The following is a 20,573-nucleotide window of genomic DNA, read 5'->3' as shown; positions in this document are numbered from 1 at the left end:
GTGTGTGTAATTGAACCTGGAACCAATCCTTCTGCAAACAGAATGACCGCACACCAATGTGCGCTACCTAATTATTTTTGTGACAGGTGAGATTTGACCTTGATCACAAAGCTCCCCTGCTGATTTCCAGTTTTATAAGGGTACATTTCACAGCGAGAAACTCAGATTAAAATTATACCGTAAACATGCAAGCATGCAGGAAATGTCAAACACATATTTTTTCTATTTTTTTTTCTACTAACAAAAAATTTCAGGTACCGCAAAACCTCCATCCTTTAATGTATAATGTTGCTTCTAAAATGCATTTTGATCTGTGAAGATAGAAACCCCCTATCCTTTCTAAGAACGATTCCCATATTTTGTGAAAAGATGGATTGAATTATTTTCTTCTGCCTGGGGATTAATCTAAAAATTGTTTCCTCTCTGTTGTTACTTCCACTACAGCTGTGTTCAAATCCCTTTTCATTTGAAAAGTTGAAATTTAGGACCACAAACATTATGCGCTACATTCCAGCAAACACTCCCTTCAGCTTTCTGCCAGCATCTGTTCTCCGTTCCCTAGCTGCAGTTTATGGGAAGTAGCTTTTCCAGACCAGACCATACTCCATCTTGCCTGGTTTTCCCATTCACTCTGTATATTCTGTTTCAAAGAGAAAAACCCTTTGCCAGCTATTACACATCTTGAAAAAATGCAAGTATAAGCTAAACTGCTCTCTGTGGAAAGTTTCAGTTTTCTGCACACGGTCATGGCAGGATTTCATGGGCCACCAACCAGGGCAAAGCCTGCAGGTTTTCTTGAGAAAAGAAACCTACCTCTAATTAACAAACAAAGTACTGTACTGAAGTACTGTAGCTAGAGCAGCTGGCCATTGTTTGATTTATTTTACTTCAAACCTATGTAAAATAAGCCATATGAAAAAATATAAATAGAAATGGGGAAATAATGTTAATATTCTCTGTCGATAAATCTTTTATGAGATTGCGTATCTAAACTTTTGACATAAATTCTGTGTATACACAAAGACAGTTGATTAACTGAACAAAGAGCATTGCAAATCTGACTTTATTTTGCATGAAATATGTATGAACACTGTTATATTACTCTTCTAAGCAGTTACTTAAATTATTTCAAGGCAATTACCAAGGAAGCTGTCCGATTGGATGTCACCAGCCCAGATGCTGCGTAGTTTGAATCGATTCCTCCAATTGGCCCGTTGTGCGATGGCCCCAGTAAGCTATGCAGGTTGCCATGGCCACCAGACATGCTCGTCGAAGGCCCCACTGCATGGTTTCGTAGTACATGGATGGCATCATCCAACCTGTCCAATCGATCTTCCATTCGAGACTGCTGATTGGATTACGAAAAAAACAAACAAAAAAACAAACAAACACGTGTGCTAAGTGAAAGCAGAAACAAAGCACTTCAGATGTTTTAAAACAGAGTGATGGTGTTCTTGACAACATGGGAAGAGAACAAAACACAGATGGGGTTATTAGCGACGACCTCCATTTGAAAATTAACTCTAAAAAGGAAGACATCTGGAAAATAGTAGGAAAGCCATTTCAGCCTGGAGACATGAATTTGCCCTTCCAATGTCACGCTTTGTGATAAACACCACAGCATGACTTTATTTTCTTAATTTAGCGGTACTGAAGAATTCACTCTTGATAAGACGTCAATTGGTGTTCCATGTTAGAAGATTACTATGAATTTACTGCAAACCGAAATGGCCAAAAAAAACTATTTTGAAAAAAAAAAAAAAAAAAAAAAAAAAAGGTGAATGCTAAATTAAAAAGCCTGATGCAAGTGTGACAAAATAAAAACGTGAGTATGTTGAGCAAGCAGTGGATGGGCGAGGGTCAAGGCACCACCTTAAAAGAACTAGTACCTCACAGACATCCTTTAAGAATGACATTGCATCTTGCAAATGCTCATGAAGTTGCTGCTGAACTCGATTTTTCTGGCAGTCAAGATAGAACAGGAAGCAAAAGCACACATTTAGATTATTAAAAGAGAGACAAGAGAGAGCCAACAGGCATGTCCGCATCAACATGTTAGTCTAGTTAAAAAAAAAAAAATGACAGGATGAGTAAGCCTTGCCTTAAAAAATATATATAATAAATATGATTCACAGAGGTGATAATGTTAGCAGTGTATGTAGTGTATGTATGAACCAAAAGAGCCCCCACAAGAGAGGAAGTGAAAATTGGTGCTTTTTATCATTTCATACAGGGCGTTGATTTTCTTTCTTTTTTGTTTTCTGGGGGTGGGGGAAAGGAGGCTGTGTTGCTGTGCAACTGACAACTGTTGCGCCCTGGCGTGAGTGGGGGTGTAAACGATAGCCAAGCCCCAGCTATGCCGGCTTTGTGAAAGCGGCACAGGAATCCTATAACAGTAGTTAAGCAACAGCTGTCCTCAAAACACAAGCCTAATGTCTGAGGAACAGATGGCGAGAGACACGCCCTGTATGCTGGGTATTGTTCAGTCCACCCTGGCCATTTGTTAGCAAGGAATTTACTTGTAATGCTATCCTACTATATTCTGCAATGATACCCACACAAAACCCACTAACTCCGAAAGTGTCAATTAAAAAACATTTAAAAAGACATGCCTTACCAACGAATGAAGAGAATTCTCATAGCTGGGAGAGGATGGTGTCTGTCCTCCTGCTCTCGGCCAGTGGTTTGCACCTACAAGAAAATGACATGTTTTAAATATATATCAGGTTCCACAAACGGACGACATGGGCAAAGTACTAAGAAAAAAAAAAAAAATCTGTGTATGGAACCATAATTAAGATATAGCTATTATCGAGTATCCCAATGTTTTGCCACGACTCTATTAATAATGAGAAAGGAATGAACATCTGTGTGAGACATTTGGAGGTAAAGAGTGGAACGCATTTCATAATGCAATCCGACTGGAATTGATTTTCCGTATATAACCAGTATAATTCAACAGGCAATCAGACACCCACCACAGGAAATAAGACATTAGACAAAAGCCTCTGGCTGTGCACAGTTCATTTGTACTTCATAAGAATACCACAAATACAATGTTGTAATACGTGCTCTATCGTTACAGAGTTCAAGAAGTGCCTTCGCAAGCTCATACCACACAGTTACTCAAAACGCTTGGAACAGTAAGCTTTTATTTGCAATAAGCAACAAGCAGATGAAGACCCTTTCCCCACTTTTTAGCCAGACAGGAATTTCAATAATGTGAATGTTTGTGGCAATAAGGTTTGTTCCTGTATAAGTCCCAGTATTTTTCTCTGCTTGTAGTCACATTTTATTCCAATACCAGCTTGACAGGAGTCCTGCTGCTCCTTCATCTGGCTCTACATTACCCAAGGTTGAAAACACTAGCACAGTATACCATGGCATTTCTTTCTGCAGGGTTACAGTTATGGCACTGTACATATCATTTTATTATTTTCTCTCCCAGATGAAATTGTTCTGGAAGGATTCAACCAGAGAGTTTTAGGAAGTTCCTGACAGATACAAGGACAAAACTCATCTGTCTTTGCGAAAGCACTGTACTGTATTTAGCTTAAACACTTCATTTTCACTATTGTAAGTCTAGGCCTCAGCTGTGAGATTTTAATTTACAAAGCTAAAAACATGGACACCAATTAACATTTTATTAAATTACGACAAGACAGGAAATGAGGTTGTCACACAATATTGTGTTTTAACTTTTTTTTCTTTAATTCAATGTCAACATGAAGTTGGGCTTTCTCAGGGCTATTTTTAGCAGGGATTTGCATTAATTGCACCCCCGTTGGAGATGTGTAATTATAGTTCAATTAAGAGCCCAATCTTAATGAACATTTAGATGGATGCAGTCATGGTTAATTGGCAGAGCAAGACAAATTGCGTATGGCACTCTAAACATAGCTTTGGTAATTAAAAAAAAAATAGTAAAGTAATATAATATTAGGAAATAAACTCAATACCATACTGTTTACATGTAACAGCAATCCACTGATAACTTAAAAACATTAACAATATTGTTATATTTTCCATTGATATATAAAATTGACTTATATATTCATAAGTATGTAAAAAATAAATTCCATCCAATAACATGCATACAGTATGTATACTGGCATGTTCTATCTGGTTTGCATTATTCATGTTTCTGATTCAACCCAGTACAAGCCCTGTGTATTGAAGGATCTTCTTCAATCAGAATGGGAGCTCTGACTGTGCTAGAGGTTTATTAAAGGCTGGCCCAGAGGGCCTCACCCTGTGATGCTCAGCCACAAAATCAATGCCCTCCAACAACAAGGCTTCCATTGAGGAAGAGGCCATGGCAGGCACAACTGCAGGGGATCTGTGAGGCAATAAAAAGAGAGCTCTCACATTTCATACAAAACAAACACTAGGGCTGGCTGCTACAAACCGAAAACCTAAACCAGGCTTTCAAGTAACAATACAAAAACTGTACTACTTTCAACTGCTTGGTTATATATATATATATATATATATATATATATATATATATATATATATATATAGCTCAGAAGAGCCACATTTTGGCATGTTTAACATACCTTTGTCAAGGGAAAGTGTGCTTAAAAACAAATAGTGGAGGTACTTGTTCACGTTTGATGTCATGGCAACTACACTCACTTATTTCTATTCAAATCTATTAATCTGTTTGTGATGTAAAGTTAATGGTGTAACAATCTACTATTCCTTTCTATTTAAATCGTCATGCATCACGGTATTGAGTCATTTTAATATATATAAGAAAAGGGTTTACAAAAATATTTAGCTAAGCAATTTCAGCTACAGCAATGTGATCACTGCATCAAACGAGAAACCTATTAATCCCTCCATTATACAATTCAGCTAGGATTTTTTTTTTTTTGTATTGTTAATACAGCAAAAACAGCTGTTCAGGTACTAAGTGCCTGCTCGGAGATATCCACTAATCAGCCAAATTAGTGAGAAAATAATTGGAACACCTCCCATTAGGTATGTCATGAAGACTACATGGTCAGAAAAGGTTAACCCTTTAGTCTATGCTATCCATTATATTACAAAATAAAGTGATATAGCCAACAAAAAGGTCAAATAAGGCCCCTTTACATTCAAATACAAAATGCCTTAACCAGCTGCTATTCTGTCCTGTTCTCAGGCTTTTACACAGTACCATTCAGTTAGAATTTTGCTTTTTAGAAGCCAAAAACCCTTTACATGTAGATGACTGCATGCATCACACTCCTGATGGTAAGGTGGTATTAAACTCCAGTGTTAAACTCGGAAAATATTCTGTTATTATCAATGACAGGGATGAAGCTGCACCCACACAGTGTAATTCCAGCTCTCTTAAACAAGTTTAAATCAAAGAGTCCTTTACAGCCCCCGTCTCTGGGTGGAACAGCTGTTCAGCCTCCACTCGACAGCTGAGGCCACAATGTCTGAGAAAGTGGCAGTAGGAAGTGACAGCTCTCTGCAGCTGCCTGCAACACATCATCACAGCGCTGGAGTCATTCGAAGCATTGTTACAGTGGAACAATCGCTGAGATTTCTGTGGCCGCAGGAATATTCTAACCTCAGGTCGCCAGATTCCACAGTCGCTAGCATGCAAGATATGGATTGCAACCCACAAGTATTAATAATGGGGTTTCAATCCATATATATATATGGATTTTTTTTTGAATACTACTGCAGCTGAGAATCAATGCTGGGGTGTTGAAATAAAGACGCACCTCCATTTTCTAATACCTACAAATGTCACCTTCTATAGTTAATGCCAATTTAATTGAAATGATGTTCAGACCATAAAATCCTCAGTAAAACTGTACCCTCCATTTAGCTTAACTGAGGTTGAAATAAAGAACCCACAGATACAGCATTATGTTCCTGAACAAACCTTTCAGATTCAGGTTGCCTTAATGTTGAGAAATAGATTCAGAGCAGACATATATTAACCACTACACATCTGTTTGTTGCCATGGATGTTTTTCTGTTTGCAACATGTAACATATCATGTAATTCAAAATGGTTCTGTTGAATAAATGACAAACAATTCGTTTTAACATTACAATGTGCACAGCACCACACATGATTGTAATTTCTGGTTACATCTATTAGTGGATCTGGACAGGAATTATTTCTCCATTTGTTTCAGGATACAAGATCCTCAGACCAGTGCCCTGACGCTACAGCCAAAAGGTGTCTTACCTGCTAGAGGCGACGGGGATCCAACCGGTGTTGATGGATTTGATGGAAAGCTACTGCTGGTGTGGTCAGGTGAATAAATCTGACAAAACAGGAAGACAGGCATTTGTCAATATATTGCATCATTACATTGCATACATAACAGCAAGAGCAAAATCCGTCCTATCTGATACTTTTTATAGCCTGTATTGTCACCTTTCAGCCAGCTTGTAGGCAAAATTGGCTCATCAATCCTTGAGCTGTTTTACTACCCGAGAGGCTATAAAAATGCTCTCGGCATACATATGGACCCCTAATAGCACTGGGAGGCTTGTTCTCAAATACTGTCTTTGGAAACCCACAGCGTCCATAATTCACTGTGACATGAATATAGATCATTTATTTCATCCTCTTTCTTTCTTTTTCCTAAATCAAGAAGGATTCGCAAATCATGCAGCTTTTCTCTGGTAAACATTACCTTCTTAAAGATGTGGAAATACAAAAAGTCATTATTCTTAATCAAGGCTAAAGGAATACATTTTCAACTCTCTCTGAAAAGTAAATAGTGTCTTTAATACATGGATGCTATAACATGACTCAAATCTCCATTAAATCCTATTAATATCAATCTAACACGCAGCTCAATATGACACACACACACACACACACACACACACACACGCGAGCGCACGCAGGCACTCGCTCTCAGTCTGACTCAATGGGATAAGCTCATAAAGAAGGTGTAGTGTAATAAGAATGCCAGAAACAAAAATGAGAACATCCAGTGTCATTAATCTCTATGTTCTACTCATTAGCGTGAATGAGCTCTGTTGCTATGCCAGCCACCCCTGTGCTTATTCCATTGTAATAGTTTCCTTGGCACACCAACACAGAACTGGGAGATGATGCGAGATCTAGTTATTGATGTGATCTAATAAAATGACAGTCATTTGATCCGTGTAGTAGCAACAGAGCCATTTGGCCATATAATGACAGACCCTGTTTTTCCCTTGGATAAATGACCCGTCAAAGTCTTCATGCAGCTTCTTAAAAAGCCAACATTACGATATAGGCTTCTGTTTCTGCAACTTTAAGAAAAGTAAAGAATAGGATTCAAAACTGTTTTTTAGGTTTAGCAAAAAAATAAAAAAATAAAATAAATCCTGATCATATCTTAAATACAACATTCAAGATAACTACATCAGAGTTATTTAAACAGCTGGATTAATGGGGAAAAGCTTCACGATTTCTTTAGTTCACAAGAGGCTAATTCAGCACACAACGAAACGCATTTTATGGAGCGCCCAGGGTATTGCATTGCTATCTATGTAATTAACCTTACTTCCAGTCCTATAGCTGGCAGAACTTATTACAGACAACAAATCAATCAAGTCATATGAAACTACACTTTACAGTTTAATACAAAACTCTGCCGTTCAGCAGTATAATGAACTACCATTATTAATCTACTTATATTATTAATCTACAATATATAACTATGCTGTTCCAAGGTAGGTAGGGCATAGAAAAACAGCACCCGGATGATAAACTCCATTAGGGACTGAATGCTCAGTTAATGTCCCTAGACCACAGGAAAAATAAAAGTCGAGACAAAACTTTCTCAAATATATATCATTAATCCTTCAATCTGTACAGCCTAAATGTTGTATTCTACTAATCTGACACATCTGCAATATAGTGATGGATCTGACTTTTCAGATTACTAGCTGGTATTAAAGTACAAAATATTCAGGCCAGATCTTTCCAAGCATGTATGAAGAAAATTAAAAAAAAAAAATACATTAAAATGGACCTGTAGAAAAAGGTGTGATGATAAAAAAAAAAAAAAAAAGCTGGCAGTAAATAAATAAATAAAGTGGACACGCTACCTAAAACTGAACATGTTTTTTCACCCCTAAATGTTTGGTCGTATTAATACTTGCCACACATCTTTTTCTTATTAAACATTTTAAAATTAGCACGCAGACATTGTAAAAGAACAATGCATTTGACATGCCAATTATACAATGCCCTCACAGCTCGTTTCAAATTCAGCTTATGTAACTGTCCGACTCCCGTCTTGTTAATTGACCAATGCCAAACGACTCCTACACCTTCTGCTGGATTTGAATTGTAACACGGCTTAATTTACAAACAACAAACGAGGCCCCGCCCGCCATGAGTCACGCTCCATTCCAGTCAGCAGGGTACCAATATGCTAGAGCCTAATGAATGGGACCATGGACAAAAGCTACACAATGGACAGCCCGCAGAGTTAAAACCCAGAGCTAATAGCCCCGCTGCCCCCACCCCCCCTTCACACACACACACACACACTACAGTATACATTTCAGATCAGCTTTGTTATGCAAATTATATTGAGTCTGTGAATACAAAAAGACTTCATTTGTGATTTTTTTTCAATTTCCCAATGTTTTGCTCTTTCTTTTGTGTAAAGCTACTATTTTAAACATCCAAGGTCATTCAAAGACTTCTGAGGTAAGAATCAAATGATAACTTTTTTTTTTTTTTTAACACAAGGAGTTGTGATACAGTACAAATAAAAAGTGTTGGTTAAACCGTCTCACTGCGTGATCTATTCTGAATTAAAAGCCCAGAGTATTTTGGTTTGACATTAGACACTGAAATAAACCAGATCCATCTGCAGCCAGAAGCCTTCCATGGGCGCAATCTTCAAGGGTTATTTGTTTGGCACGAAACGGCACAAATACCCCGATTTTCTTTCCCTTCTATCTAGACTTGTTCATTATCCAAACTAATGCATAATCTGCAGGCTTTGAAACTTGGCAGTAAATACTTTCATGTGCAATTCTTGCATACTGAGATTAAGACCACAATTATCCAGGCTTAGGCCCCAAAAAACATTTGCAAATGTATTATCTGGCCTTACATGTTTAATCACATAGTATTCTGTACAGCAGTTGATACCCGGTCATGACAACAAAGGTTGCATTACATACTGTAGTTTGAAGTTTCAAGTAGGGCATTATTTTACTGCAGTAACAAAAACAAACAAACAAACAAACAAACAAACATGCAGCATGACTTTAAATGCAACATGTCTGGTAAACATCCACCGTATTTCACAACCATGACATGGTTGATGATTCTGAAAATCAGAAGATGATTTGAAATACCTTCTCTTTCTTTGGTTACAGATAACACAAGACCTGGTACATAATGTTGTATGGTTTAACAGTGTGAAATATTTACTAAAGAAAAAAAAATAAAAATCAGCTTTAAATATACATGTAGCCAGGACTGTTATAATTATTTTCTAACGGTACTTAAAATATAACTAGCAGATTTCTTTATTTTTTTTTTTATTTGATGCCATATATGAAGGCAACCAATATTCAGAACTGGCTTCATACATTTTTCAACTGATCACCATATTGCTGAAACGACTGTATGAAACAGAAGTGTGAGGAAGTGAGGCGAGGGATTTGAACTGCAGTGACTGTGCTGTGCACTGATAGAGCAGATGGAACGCCTCACCATCAGCTATGACAGAAATGATTTATGGAATGACCTGCTTGCTCCTGCCAAGCAATAACACAGGATGACAGAACCAAGTTACCGTGGTAACCAGTGCCCACCCACCAGTCAGATTAAACATTTCTGTCCTGGTTTTCCCAGCGGAACGTAGATTTGGAAAGGTTTAGAACCTGTTTTTCTCACACTGACAACTAACTTGGCCTTTTTTTCATATTTGTCCTCTTTTATTCAAACTAATACTGAAGCAGAGTATGTTTTGATACTGGAACTGCACCAAGGTTAAAATACAAGTAAATTAATATGTTTCCAGCAGTCCAGCAATCCAGCAATCTTTATCTGGAAAAATGTAAGTGACTGAAAAAAAAAAAAAAAATTCAAAATGAGCCTCGAATAACTATTTCTAAGGTGTTTCTATAAACATACAGCTTCCTGCATCTCTTAAAGTCTCAGAGATCAAGTTCAATTGATATAGGTCTTTTAATTTCAAACGCAACCAAGTCAAATAATGCCAATACAGTACACCCTTGCTATAAACACACACTGTCAACATCCCAGTCTGTACGCACGGGATGCCACCTCCGCAGTCAACTCCTTTGTTTAATAAAAAGCGCACGCTGTGTAACTGTGCCTCCAAAACAAAATATATGTTGCAACAAAGCTGGAAACTATTGATTGTTTGAAAAAAGGAGTAACGCAGGCATCTCTGTGAATACCGGTTGTTTTGGGGCTTTTTGAGCTTGTTGAGCAACCATGTGGCAAAGCAAAACTGATTAAAGAAAAAACTAAAAAATAAAAAATAAATTGAGGATCTGATGAACCTTTCATGTCGGGTTGATTTGGAATAAAAGATCAGTTTGGGATTCTTGCTTGTTGGATTAAGATTTGGTGCACTTTGAAACGATTCATATCAGATTGATTTTGAATAAAAGCTTCAATTCTGGATTTTTGCTTTTTGTACTGCGTTTTAATCATTTAACGAATAGGATAAAGCAAAGGCAGAATACTACGTACATGAAATGAACATGTACAGGTAATTCTACTTTTATTCACAATCTCATCTCATTAACTTACTCCAACAGTTTGTCTTTCATTTGTACTGTCCCCTCGATATAACAAACAAAAGGCTTGGACAGAGGTGGACTTATTTCCAAAAATGACAATTTTGTAATAGAAAACATAATAGATTTATTTTGTTGTCTGTCAGAACTATATAGATTTATTTTTATTAATTGTCTTTTTTTGTATATCAAAGCTCCAATTATATATATCACTTGTTGGCAGAATGACACAATATCAGAAACTAAGAAGTGACCTGAAGCAAAGACGTGGTACTCACAGAAGCCAAGGCTTTTCCAAGTGCATCTCCTGTCTGGGAGCTTCCAGACGCATTCCCCCGGCTTCCTGTTTCACAACCAGAAACAAGACATACAGTTCAAGCTACTGTGTAGTGCTAATATATTACATTACAATACTTGCTTGGTTTACTGGGCAGTTTACTTGCAATTCGAAAGAGCCGGTTTCAACATACCCAGGATGGTCTCGGAGCCGTTCACCGGAGGAGTGTGAGAAGCTGCAGCGTAGGGGGAAGTGCTGGTGCTGCTTCTGTGGAAGCTGGACATAGGAGGAAGACTGGCGCTGATGTCTGCTGGTGAAACTGAATGCGGTGGGTAGTTCTGATTCAGGAAACACATAGAGGTGATTAGTTAAACACTATACAACATGAATGAGACTGGAGCGACAGCTACAATCCAGATTAAACACTGTGCTTGGATAAATAAGCATACATACACATGCAATGATCAGGGTGTATTTGAACTGATATGCCTGTTTATTATCATCATCATCATCATCCTCCTCATCTTCCTCATCATCATCAGCATTACTGTACTATTATCATTAATTATTATAGGTATTATTTTCATTAGTATTATCACTAGAACTCATTGCTTGGCCATTAAATCAAGGACACGCCCCACTGTGTCAGGCATCACTGTGCAGGCTGAAGTGAATCAAAAAGTTTTGTACAAAAGCCATAAAAAAAGAGCTGAATGTCAGCCAAAGAAATTCAAGATAGGAAAAGGGAAGGCCCTCAGTGAGTGTGAATGAGAGTTGAACTAGCAGGTGTAAAACTGTCAAGAATTGTGAGTCTAGAAAAAAAAACAACATAAAAACGCTGGGAAAGCCAACTCTGACAAAAGGGCTCTTGGGCAGGAAATGTTCAGTACTTGCCCTGGTCAGTACAGTCCTCCAATATCAGTCCCATTGAGAATTTACAGCAGGGCCATTGCAAACCCAGCCCAGGGGAGGGCAACACACACATTCCTGGGGTTTCCCATATTTATTATCATAGTTGTGTGATAGTGTTTGTGTATGTGTGTAATTATAATATATAATACACAAGTATTTTGTTTTGAAAGAAAACATATAGTGTAAACACTGCACTTATGCCTTACCAAGCGATCATGTGTATGTAGGTTGCCATAGCTGCTGGGCTGTGATACGTGAGCAGAGGAGCTTCCCAGCATTCCTCCATAGCCTGGTTGGCTAATCCCATTGGATGAACTCCAAAGGTCAGAAGAAGAATTATGGGTCCCATCTATAAAAAGAACAAGAACTTCAGTTCCCAACTAATTATTCAGTATTTTTATTTGTTTATTTCCCCCTTCAGCTTAACCCAATTAACCCAAAAGGAGAGGTTGTTGTTTGAAATAGTTGTTCTGCTCACCGCCATATTTGCTAATGTGAGGTTGTTGTTTGAAATAGTTGTTCTGCTCACCGCTATATTTGCTAATGCCTTTAGAAAATGTTGTGAACAAATAAATAAAAGAAACACCTTTTACCATTTGTTTACTGTTATCAACTCGCAAACATTTCCTTAATTGTCTTTAGAGGGGTAATAACCAAGGTTTTAAAACCCTTTTTTAGCAATAATCCCTTTAAGGTTTTGCTGCTGTTCTTTCTATTTAATTGTAATTCTGACTCCTGTGAAGCACATTTATCATGCCACAGTGGTGTCACAGGCAATAAGACCCTCTGATTACTGGCAAGGAGGTGGAGTCCCACAAAAAGAGACCCTGAAACATTGCTTCCCTGAATGCAATTGATAATTGAGGGTGTTGTTATGAGGCAAGAACTTTTTTTTTTAAACCGGTCGCTATTACCCCCCCCTTTAGGTTTATATTATTGCATTTTTGGGGTTTTGCATTAAATATTTTAACATTAAAGCACATAATTCAGTTACATTTAAAACAACCTGAAAAGCTCAAATCTTTTTTTGCAAAACATTTGCAGACGGCAGCACACAACAGCAGTGCACTTAAAACTTTCATTACCTGTAGTAAAATAAAAACCTGGTCTGGATCACAGCTGAGAAAACACAAAGCTCCCCTCTGCTAATTACAAACACCCTGAGATTCATCTCACCTATGTGGGGCAAAAGGGCAGCCATTCCATATAGCCTGGAAATTAGTCTGGGCTTTGTAAGTAAATGACTGTATTATGTGGAACTTTTCAAAGCATCTTTGGAAATTCCGGTTTTGTAGCCACAAACAGGCAGATTTGAAAAGATTTGACCCTGATCCATTTTCTATACATCAATATTCTCCTTGCTCGCGCTCTCTCAAGCAAAATATTATTGTCACTCGATATCTGCCAGTTTTTGTTCTATATCTATATCATTTGAATTTAGTTTATATTTTAATGGACAGTGGACTTCAACAGAACAACAAGTTTTCTGTAAAACTTTCCCCAGTTCTGTGTCTTGCTACTACATATCTGTTTCAACTGGATAAACTCCATTTACATAACATAGATTTTGGACAGTATGTCATTTAAGAAATGGGACTCAAGTAAAAAGCAAATCCTTTGTCATGCATAGCAGAAGAAAAGCACTGTCGACTTACATGCGGCTTCATAACCCACACTCAATGTTACAGTGAAAACAAATGGGTTAAGCTTTGTGCCTATTTAACACCAGCTTACCTTCCACTAGGGGTTAAGTAATGCAGCTAAATGGCCTCATCTGGCTGCCTTTTGATATTGAAAATAGGAAATTAGCAACAGGTGTAATGATAGAGTGAAATTCAAAGGAGCAAAAGAGCCCGAGGAACAAGTCATTACTCAGCGTTCAAAATAGTCTTTTGAAGCAAATTGTCATTCTAATTCCTTTCACCAGCCAAAAACCTGCATCTAATTCACATAAATGTATAAAATGAATAAAAGACAGACCACAGCAAGTAGGACCTTGGAAGAAACCGGAGAAAAGGAAAAGCAGATGTCACGTGCCACCAAAGCAGACACCTTATTCAAGCAATTACAGGGCAGCACTAACAAGAAGAAACCTGGAGATAAAGTTACATGAAAATGTGAACAGCTGGTTAACTTTGACTGGCACACTAGTATTGACCTGCACAAAAACAAAACAATAGATTCAAGAAGCACATCTAGTGGAATAATTCAATTTTTAAAACACAAGACGAATAGGACAGCTTAAAAGTTTATTTGCAATTCTGCTAATTGACTTACCAAAGAAAGTGCTTGCAAACATACTGTTGGGAGGTTTAGGAGACGGGTAACTGGGAGAATCTCTATTATAGTCATCTGAGCTTGGAGAGGGTGCATACACCTTAAAAAAAAAAAAAAGAAAGAAAAAAGAAATGATGAAACTTGCAAATGTAATTTTCAAAATCCAAACTATGCGTTTAGTGTTTTTTAATTCAAAGCACATGGTGTTCCAGTATTAGACATTATTTATCAACAATGCCTCTTAGGGTAATGACTAAGCCAACAAAGTTTTCCTTTGAGCATTGCGAAAAGAATGCAGTTCAATGGCTACATCAAATTCAATAGACTTTTTCTGTAGGAAGAACAAAGTGTTTTCTTGAGCATTTTTGTCTTTTATAACGACAACATTGTTATCTAGAGCATGATTAGATTCTACTGTAAAGATCTGCGTGCCGAGGATCAATGCAGTGCCTAATCCAGACTTCCTTCAGTTTATAAAGATTTAGCCCACTGTGTGATCTTAAAGCTTGGATATCAGTGAACCTTTCAAGTCTGGCATGGGTTTTGAAAAGGTCTCTTTATGGGAGCACCAGTTTCCATTCTTAAATCTTTGTTGCAGAGATTCTCTGCAGGAACATTTTACACTGGCAAGTCACCAACTCTCTCATCACTTTGAACAGTAGATGGGGAGCTTCATATGCTGCGTGACTGAAAAAAAAAAAAGGTTTTAACTGGATTCACCACAATGAGTGATAGACTGAACATATCAAAATCTTCCTGACAAAAATGTAACGTGTCAGCTTTGAAATGCTCCCCATCATGCATCAGCTCAGACACATTAACTAAAATCACCTTTAATAACTGGCAGTCTTTTGTTTGCACCAACTAATGTAGCATATGCTGAAGCTGATGGATAATTCATCACTGTCAGCACAAAACCAGTGAAATATAAGACAAGCAACACTACATAGTGGCAGAGGCATAAAGACGTGCTTTGATTAATGTGAGAAAGTGAGAAAAGCGATACTTTAGTTAGAGTTTTCAACTTCTGACTTGCAGCAAACAGAATAAATAATTTTCAACTGGCCAAATGAATTGTATAAGTTTACATTTATACTCTCCACCTCTGCACAAGCGGCGTACTCATATTTACTCAATTGAAACCATCAGAAAGAAATACATCTCCAAAAAATTTTTTCTAAAACTTTACAAAAATTTTGGTCCAGACTCTAAACACACTGCAAGTACTTTTTTTTTTTTTACCTTTTAAGTTTAGTACAATTATGTAACTTTAATGTTATTTCGCTGCATCTATGCATCTAAGTAGAGCATCAAAAGGTTCCTGTGGCAAAGCACTACTGATGTGGTCTAAGCCTTCATTAACTCCAGATGCAAGTGGAATAGTAACCCAGTGCCACTAAAAGGCAAGTCTCTTTCTGTTACAATCAGAAGAGCGCAAATTAAAACCAGAGTCCTCATGTCATCCGATCAGCTACATACGAGTGCCAAATCCTGCTTTAATGACCTAATCATACTTTTTATTTCGTAATAGCACATAATGATCAAAAGGAAGAAATATGGCACTTTTCTACAATAACAAAAAGTTCAATGCTAATAAAGTCCTATTAACTGAAACAGAAAGGCTGCTTTTTAATAAAATTTAAAAAAAGCCATTGATCGTCAAAGCAAATGTTTTATATAACAAAATCCTGTTTTTACCTAATGCTGTATTTACAGTATTTGATGGTTAATTGACATACGTTTAATATATGACTATATCACATTGCTTTCATTAATAAAATAAATAAATAAAAAGGTTGATTTATCAAATGGTATTAAAATACAAGGTTAAAAGCCGGTGTGCCAAAAACAAAAAAAATCTTTACAGAATTCATTGGTTTATTGTTGTGCTTATAGTGGACAAATGAGCATGTCACTCGAGTGCCGTACGCTATTTGAAAAAAAATATAGATCTAGTCTGCATCACACCTGATCCCCTCTCCAGTTGCTTTGATGTGCCCATGGAAATGAACATAACCTTCACTTTGAAATATCAATAAAGTCTGATGGAGACAACAGGCCAGCCTGGCAGGGGAGTTTGACTCAATAAAGCCCTACAAAGTTAACCAGCAAAACTCTCTTGGGCTGACACACTTGTCTGGGCTGCTATGGACAGCATATGGCACAGGATCAAGTTAATTGTCCTAATTTCCCTCAGCTAACTGGTCGAACATTAATAAAGGCCTGAAATTACACAAGCCCCTACAGAATGAAGAGAGTCTTCATCACTTTGTGGGTAAATACTTAAAGCATTAGCCTCCTCTGATATTTAAATCGGCGTGTGTGAATTGGTGTTATTTTACTGTCTGTTGCATTTGTGGAAGGAAAGACCACAGTTAAGATAATTAGCGTTTTGTTGTTGGTAATCAATACTTTCAGGTTTAGTAGAGTTTATATACTGTACTCCTCCCAAAAGCACTAACTTCATACATTTGGTGTATATGACATCACGGCTGATTATAATGGTCAAGTCTGATGAAAGTCAACTAATGAAGCACATACAGTTCTAAAATGGCCATGAAGGATCATTTCTTTACTATAAAATGTAATCAGGGAGACAACTTATTTACATTGCCATTTTTTTTTACACCCTTGAAAAATACAAAAAAGAAAAGTAAAACACTGCCTTAACCAGAGTAGCTGCAAGCTGTGAGTTTAGATGTAAGTGACTATGAAATATCGTGTTTGTACAAACCATTATTATTGTATTTAGCCTTGGGGGATTTTTTTAATTTTTTTTAAATCTAACATAACAATAAAAGGCACCCGACACTCAGCTTAAACACAAAAGACCTTCATTTTTCAATCTTGTCTTTTCTTGATAAGGCATGTTGGATTTTCAGGTCTGTTACGGGTAGCTTAAAAGAAACAAATTCAATCTAAAGTTTGTAGAAAACGAAATCACATGAAGGAGCATTTAAAACTTTTTTTGTTTTTATGGTTAACAAAATTGTATTTTTCTCAAACAGTTCTGTACTTGCTTCAAAACAAGACCTGCATTGTTTTAGCTCTCCTAACCTTGACAGGAAAAGGGCTGCGAGAAAGTCAATGTATATCAAAAGGAGAAAGCCAAAGACATTTTCATCAACTTGCTGAATCATTCCAGCTTTACAATCACCCATTTATAGCTTCCTATTTTTACTTTACGGATATTAAACAGGAAGGACAACAACTTTAAAAAATAGACACCACACCCCTCACACATCCACCAAAATAAGTGGACTTCCAAAAACTATTTGTACAATTCAAAAGCAAGGGAACAAGGGAAGATATGTACAGGTAACAGAACAGTTTACTAAATCATATATCCACAGGTGTTAAAAAACTCAATGTAGATAATCCAAATTCCTAGCCCCCCCCCCCCCCCCCCCCGTAAAACAGTCCATGAATATTTCATGAAACTAATTTGGGGTTAAGAATGTATAAATTACCAGAGCTCTACTCATCCCTAGACCTTAACACAATGTGTCATGTGTTTACTTAATGCTCCAGATCACACGGTTCACCTGTCACCTGTACTTGGCACATGCCATTAATTCAGCCCCTGCCCCTCTCTAGCTCTCAGCTCCTCTATTCAACGCAAGCCTGGAAATACTTTTAAAAAAGAAAGAAAGAAAGAAAGAAAGAAAGAAAGAAAGAAAGAAAGAAAGAAAGAACGAGAGATCAAAGTGTTTCTTTAGTGCTGCAGGAACAAAGAGAAATGCTGTCATGGAGCATGTGTACGGCTAACAAAAAAACCTTGATGGAAGTCAAATTTCCATCACAAATGTTATATTGTACACATTTTACTGTATTGACATAAAACATCACACATTTCTGACTTTTCAGGTGGATATTAAATGTTAGTATCACCTTTCAAAGGTACTAATTTAATCAACTATTCAAATACAGTAGTAAGTTAACATGCATTTCTATTTCAGCTATTGTAAGAGACCTTTTTTAGTGCAGCCAGACCAAAAAGTCCCTTGCATAGTAATATAATGCCGATCACAAACTATCTTTCCCTATGAGCGGTCGATAAATATTTAAAAAAGCACCACTTGACTGAAAGGTGAAAAAATTGTGATTTTCAAAGTTACATAACTGTACTATAAAAAACTATTTTTCTGCTTTATTGCAACCAGATTAAGGGAAATATATATATATATATATATATAAACATACTGGAAAATGTTTTTACTAATTATGATTCGTGTGAAATGTTTGTCTTTCACCCCCTTGAGAACAAATTGGAAGAATTTTCAGTTTTACATCTTGCTTTGCTTAAATCTGACAAAACAGTTCACAAAACCAACAGTGAAACTGATCTTTCATGGACCACTTCCCATAAACGCACACTTACAGGGCAAGGTGGAAGATAAAAGTTTTTAGAAAAAACCGCTATCAAAGAGAGACTATTACTGACATGGCCAGAACTCGGATTAGCTTCCCGTCGGGTCAAGAATGCTGATTTGATTGGAAACAGATGGAATAACAGAAAAGCCCAGGCTTGGACCTCAAATCTAAACAGGAAACCCTAACCTTAAGAAGGCTGACTGTTCCCTAATCATTACCAGACTCATGCTTGTTATTCTTTCAGCTTACTAAAAAAAAGGCTTTCATCTGTCTCCTTACTGTACAGATCCACCAATTAAAAATAAATAAGTTTCCATAGATTGTCAGCAGTCTAGTTTAGTCAATTAAATCATAATCACAAAATACTGGATGTAAGTAGATAAAAACTAGAATGGGTGTGCTATAATAAAACATACTATTCAAAGCACAAATAAAAGATCCATCAACAAAAAAAAAAAACAACATCATAAGAATCAAAACTGTCATTTTAAAAACCTTTAAAAGAGATGTCGTATCCTGTAGTACAACTGAGGCTACCATTCCAAAACACTGTCCTGCATGTATCAGAATTGATTCCTTCCGCTTTGGAAAAAGCTGTTTAGCATACTCCTCCAATCATCTGATAAGTGTGAAGCTAAGAACTTTAAACAGTTGTTAGTTCAAAATATTCCCTAAACTGCTAAACCTATACATTCAGCTTCAACGTAATAGTTCTACAAGTGGTCTAAAGCAGAGTGTGGATTAAAATAAGAAGATAATAAAAGACAAAACGTTTTTTCTTGCTTAGAACAAATGAGACTTGAAGAGAAATACACTACAAATGCAGAACAGCAAAGCAGTATCATGCTTCTCCTTTTGATCAGTCAACCAACTACTAATCTGAAAAAAAAGGTGCACTTACTGTTTTCCCATTGTAGTAATACATCAAGGAGTTGCTCCCCATTCCAGGCACAGGGTATGCACAATACATGTTGTTTTTTATAATTAGACTGTTTCAGGGTACAGCAACAGTGCACTACCTTTTTCCCCCCAAGACATACATCCACTCTGTTCAAAAAAAGACTAATTCCTTCAGCACTATGCCTCCACACATGGATCTTCTCAGGAGTAACTTATGGAAATGAGGGCTGAACCATTCTGCGAAGCAGTCGAGGGGTGTGTGTCTGCTAGCTTTAGCCTAAGCTTCAGAAGTGCTGATACCAAGGGAAAAAAAAAATAACCTCTGTGTGTCTGTCGGCTTCAAAACACACACAAAAAAGCAGCTTTTAAAAAGACAAAACTTGGAGCTTTAACCAAAATCAGACTCATAAATAAGTAGCCTATTGTTTATTAGCTTTATCTAAAAGCACTGAAAGCTGCAGAGCAATAAACACATGCAGTAGCTTAATCCAGAGAGGGTTAATCTTCTGTTTTTGCTCAAATTAAATGAGAGCACTTGTGGACGAGAGGCCGTGTTCAGCCACCTCCAGCCACTCTGTCCATCTGGCTCTGTCTTAAGTTACTCCCAACCCCAGAAATTCACTATTGACTATAATGAGCAGGAGGAAACTGCATTTTTAAAGCTTGTTAGAAAACCAATGCCAGATCCACCTTCAGTCATAAGAACACCACAATACAGGAGGGGGTTAATACCAGCTGCTTACTGTATTAATGTTTAATACCTTTATTTATAATTATTTCACAATCCATGGATCACTAGGACTTAACACTGACCCCAGCTCTAACATGTAATATGTTTAAATACCGTAACCAAGCATTCAGTTTGGAAAAATGTATTTTTGTAACACAAATGCACCAGTAACAAAGCTATTGTGTGCAAAACACTAAATGGGAACGCTAATACCTGTAGTGTTTTCCAGCATTTTAATGAATGGCATACCGTAATACCATTAACCAGTAAACAAAAAAGTTATTGAAAACAAGCAGCTGCTGCAAAAGGACACGATGTTACGTCAGGCTTTTGGAACGCCAGGCAGCAGAAT

General features: G+C 37.1%; 1 protein-coding gene across 14 annotated transcripts in view; it reads right to left on the bottom strand.

Annotated features, from left to right (window-relative positions):
* LOC117428040 (transcription factor 12-like) overlaps positions 1-20,573 on the bottom strand; it is a 102,250-nt gene that overhangs the window by 7,629 nt on the left and 74,048 nt on the right. For 6 of the 14 annotated variants that reach the window (XM_058995187.1, XM_058995189.1, XM_058995186.1 and 3 more), the window contains 8 exons: positions 14,218-14,317; positions 12,147-12,289; positions 11,222-11,366; positions 11,030-11,094; positions 6,199-6,277; positions 2,618-2,691; positions 1,890-1,961; positions 1,142-1,348 (listed from right to left, as the gene is read on the bottom strand). In XM_058995187.1, coding sequence (XP_058851170.1) covers positions 1,142-1,348; positions 1,890-1,961; positions 2,618-2,691; positions 6,199-6,277; positions 11,030-11,094; positions 11,222-11,366; positions 12,147-12,289; positions 14,218-14,317 — 885 coding nt within the window. Of the gene's footprint in view, positions 1-1,141; positions 1,349-1,889; positions 1,962-2,617; positions 2,692-6,198; positions 6,278-11,029; positions 11,095-11,221; positions 11,367-12,146; positions 12,290-14,217; positions 14,318-19,492; positions 19,742-20,573 lie in introns of those variants that run through there. The other 8 variants (XM_058995190.1, XM_058995188.1, XM_058995192.1 and 5 more) reach the window with 5 other exon arrangements.

This window comes from Acipenser ruthenus, chromosome 21 (assembly GCF_902713425.1).
Source record: "Acipenser ruthenus chromosome 21, fAciRut3.2 maternal haplotype, whole genome shotgun sequence".
NCBI classification, from domain to species: domain Eukaryota; kingdom Metazoa; phylum Chordata; class Actinopteri; order Acipenseriformes; family Acipenseridae; genus Acipenser; species Acipenser ruthenus.
Note: the sequence above shows the minus strand (reverse complement) of the source record. Positions and strands in the feature narration are given on the sequence as shown.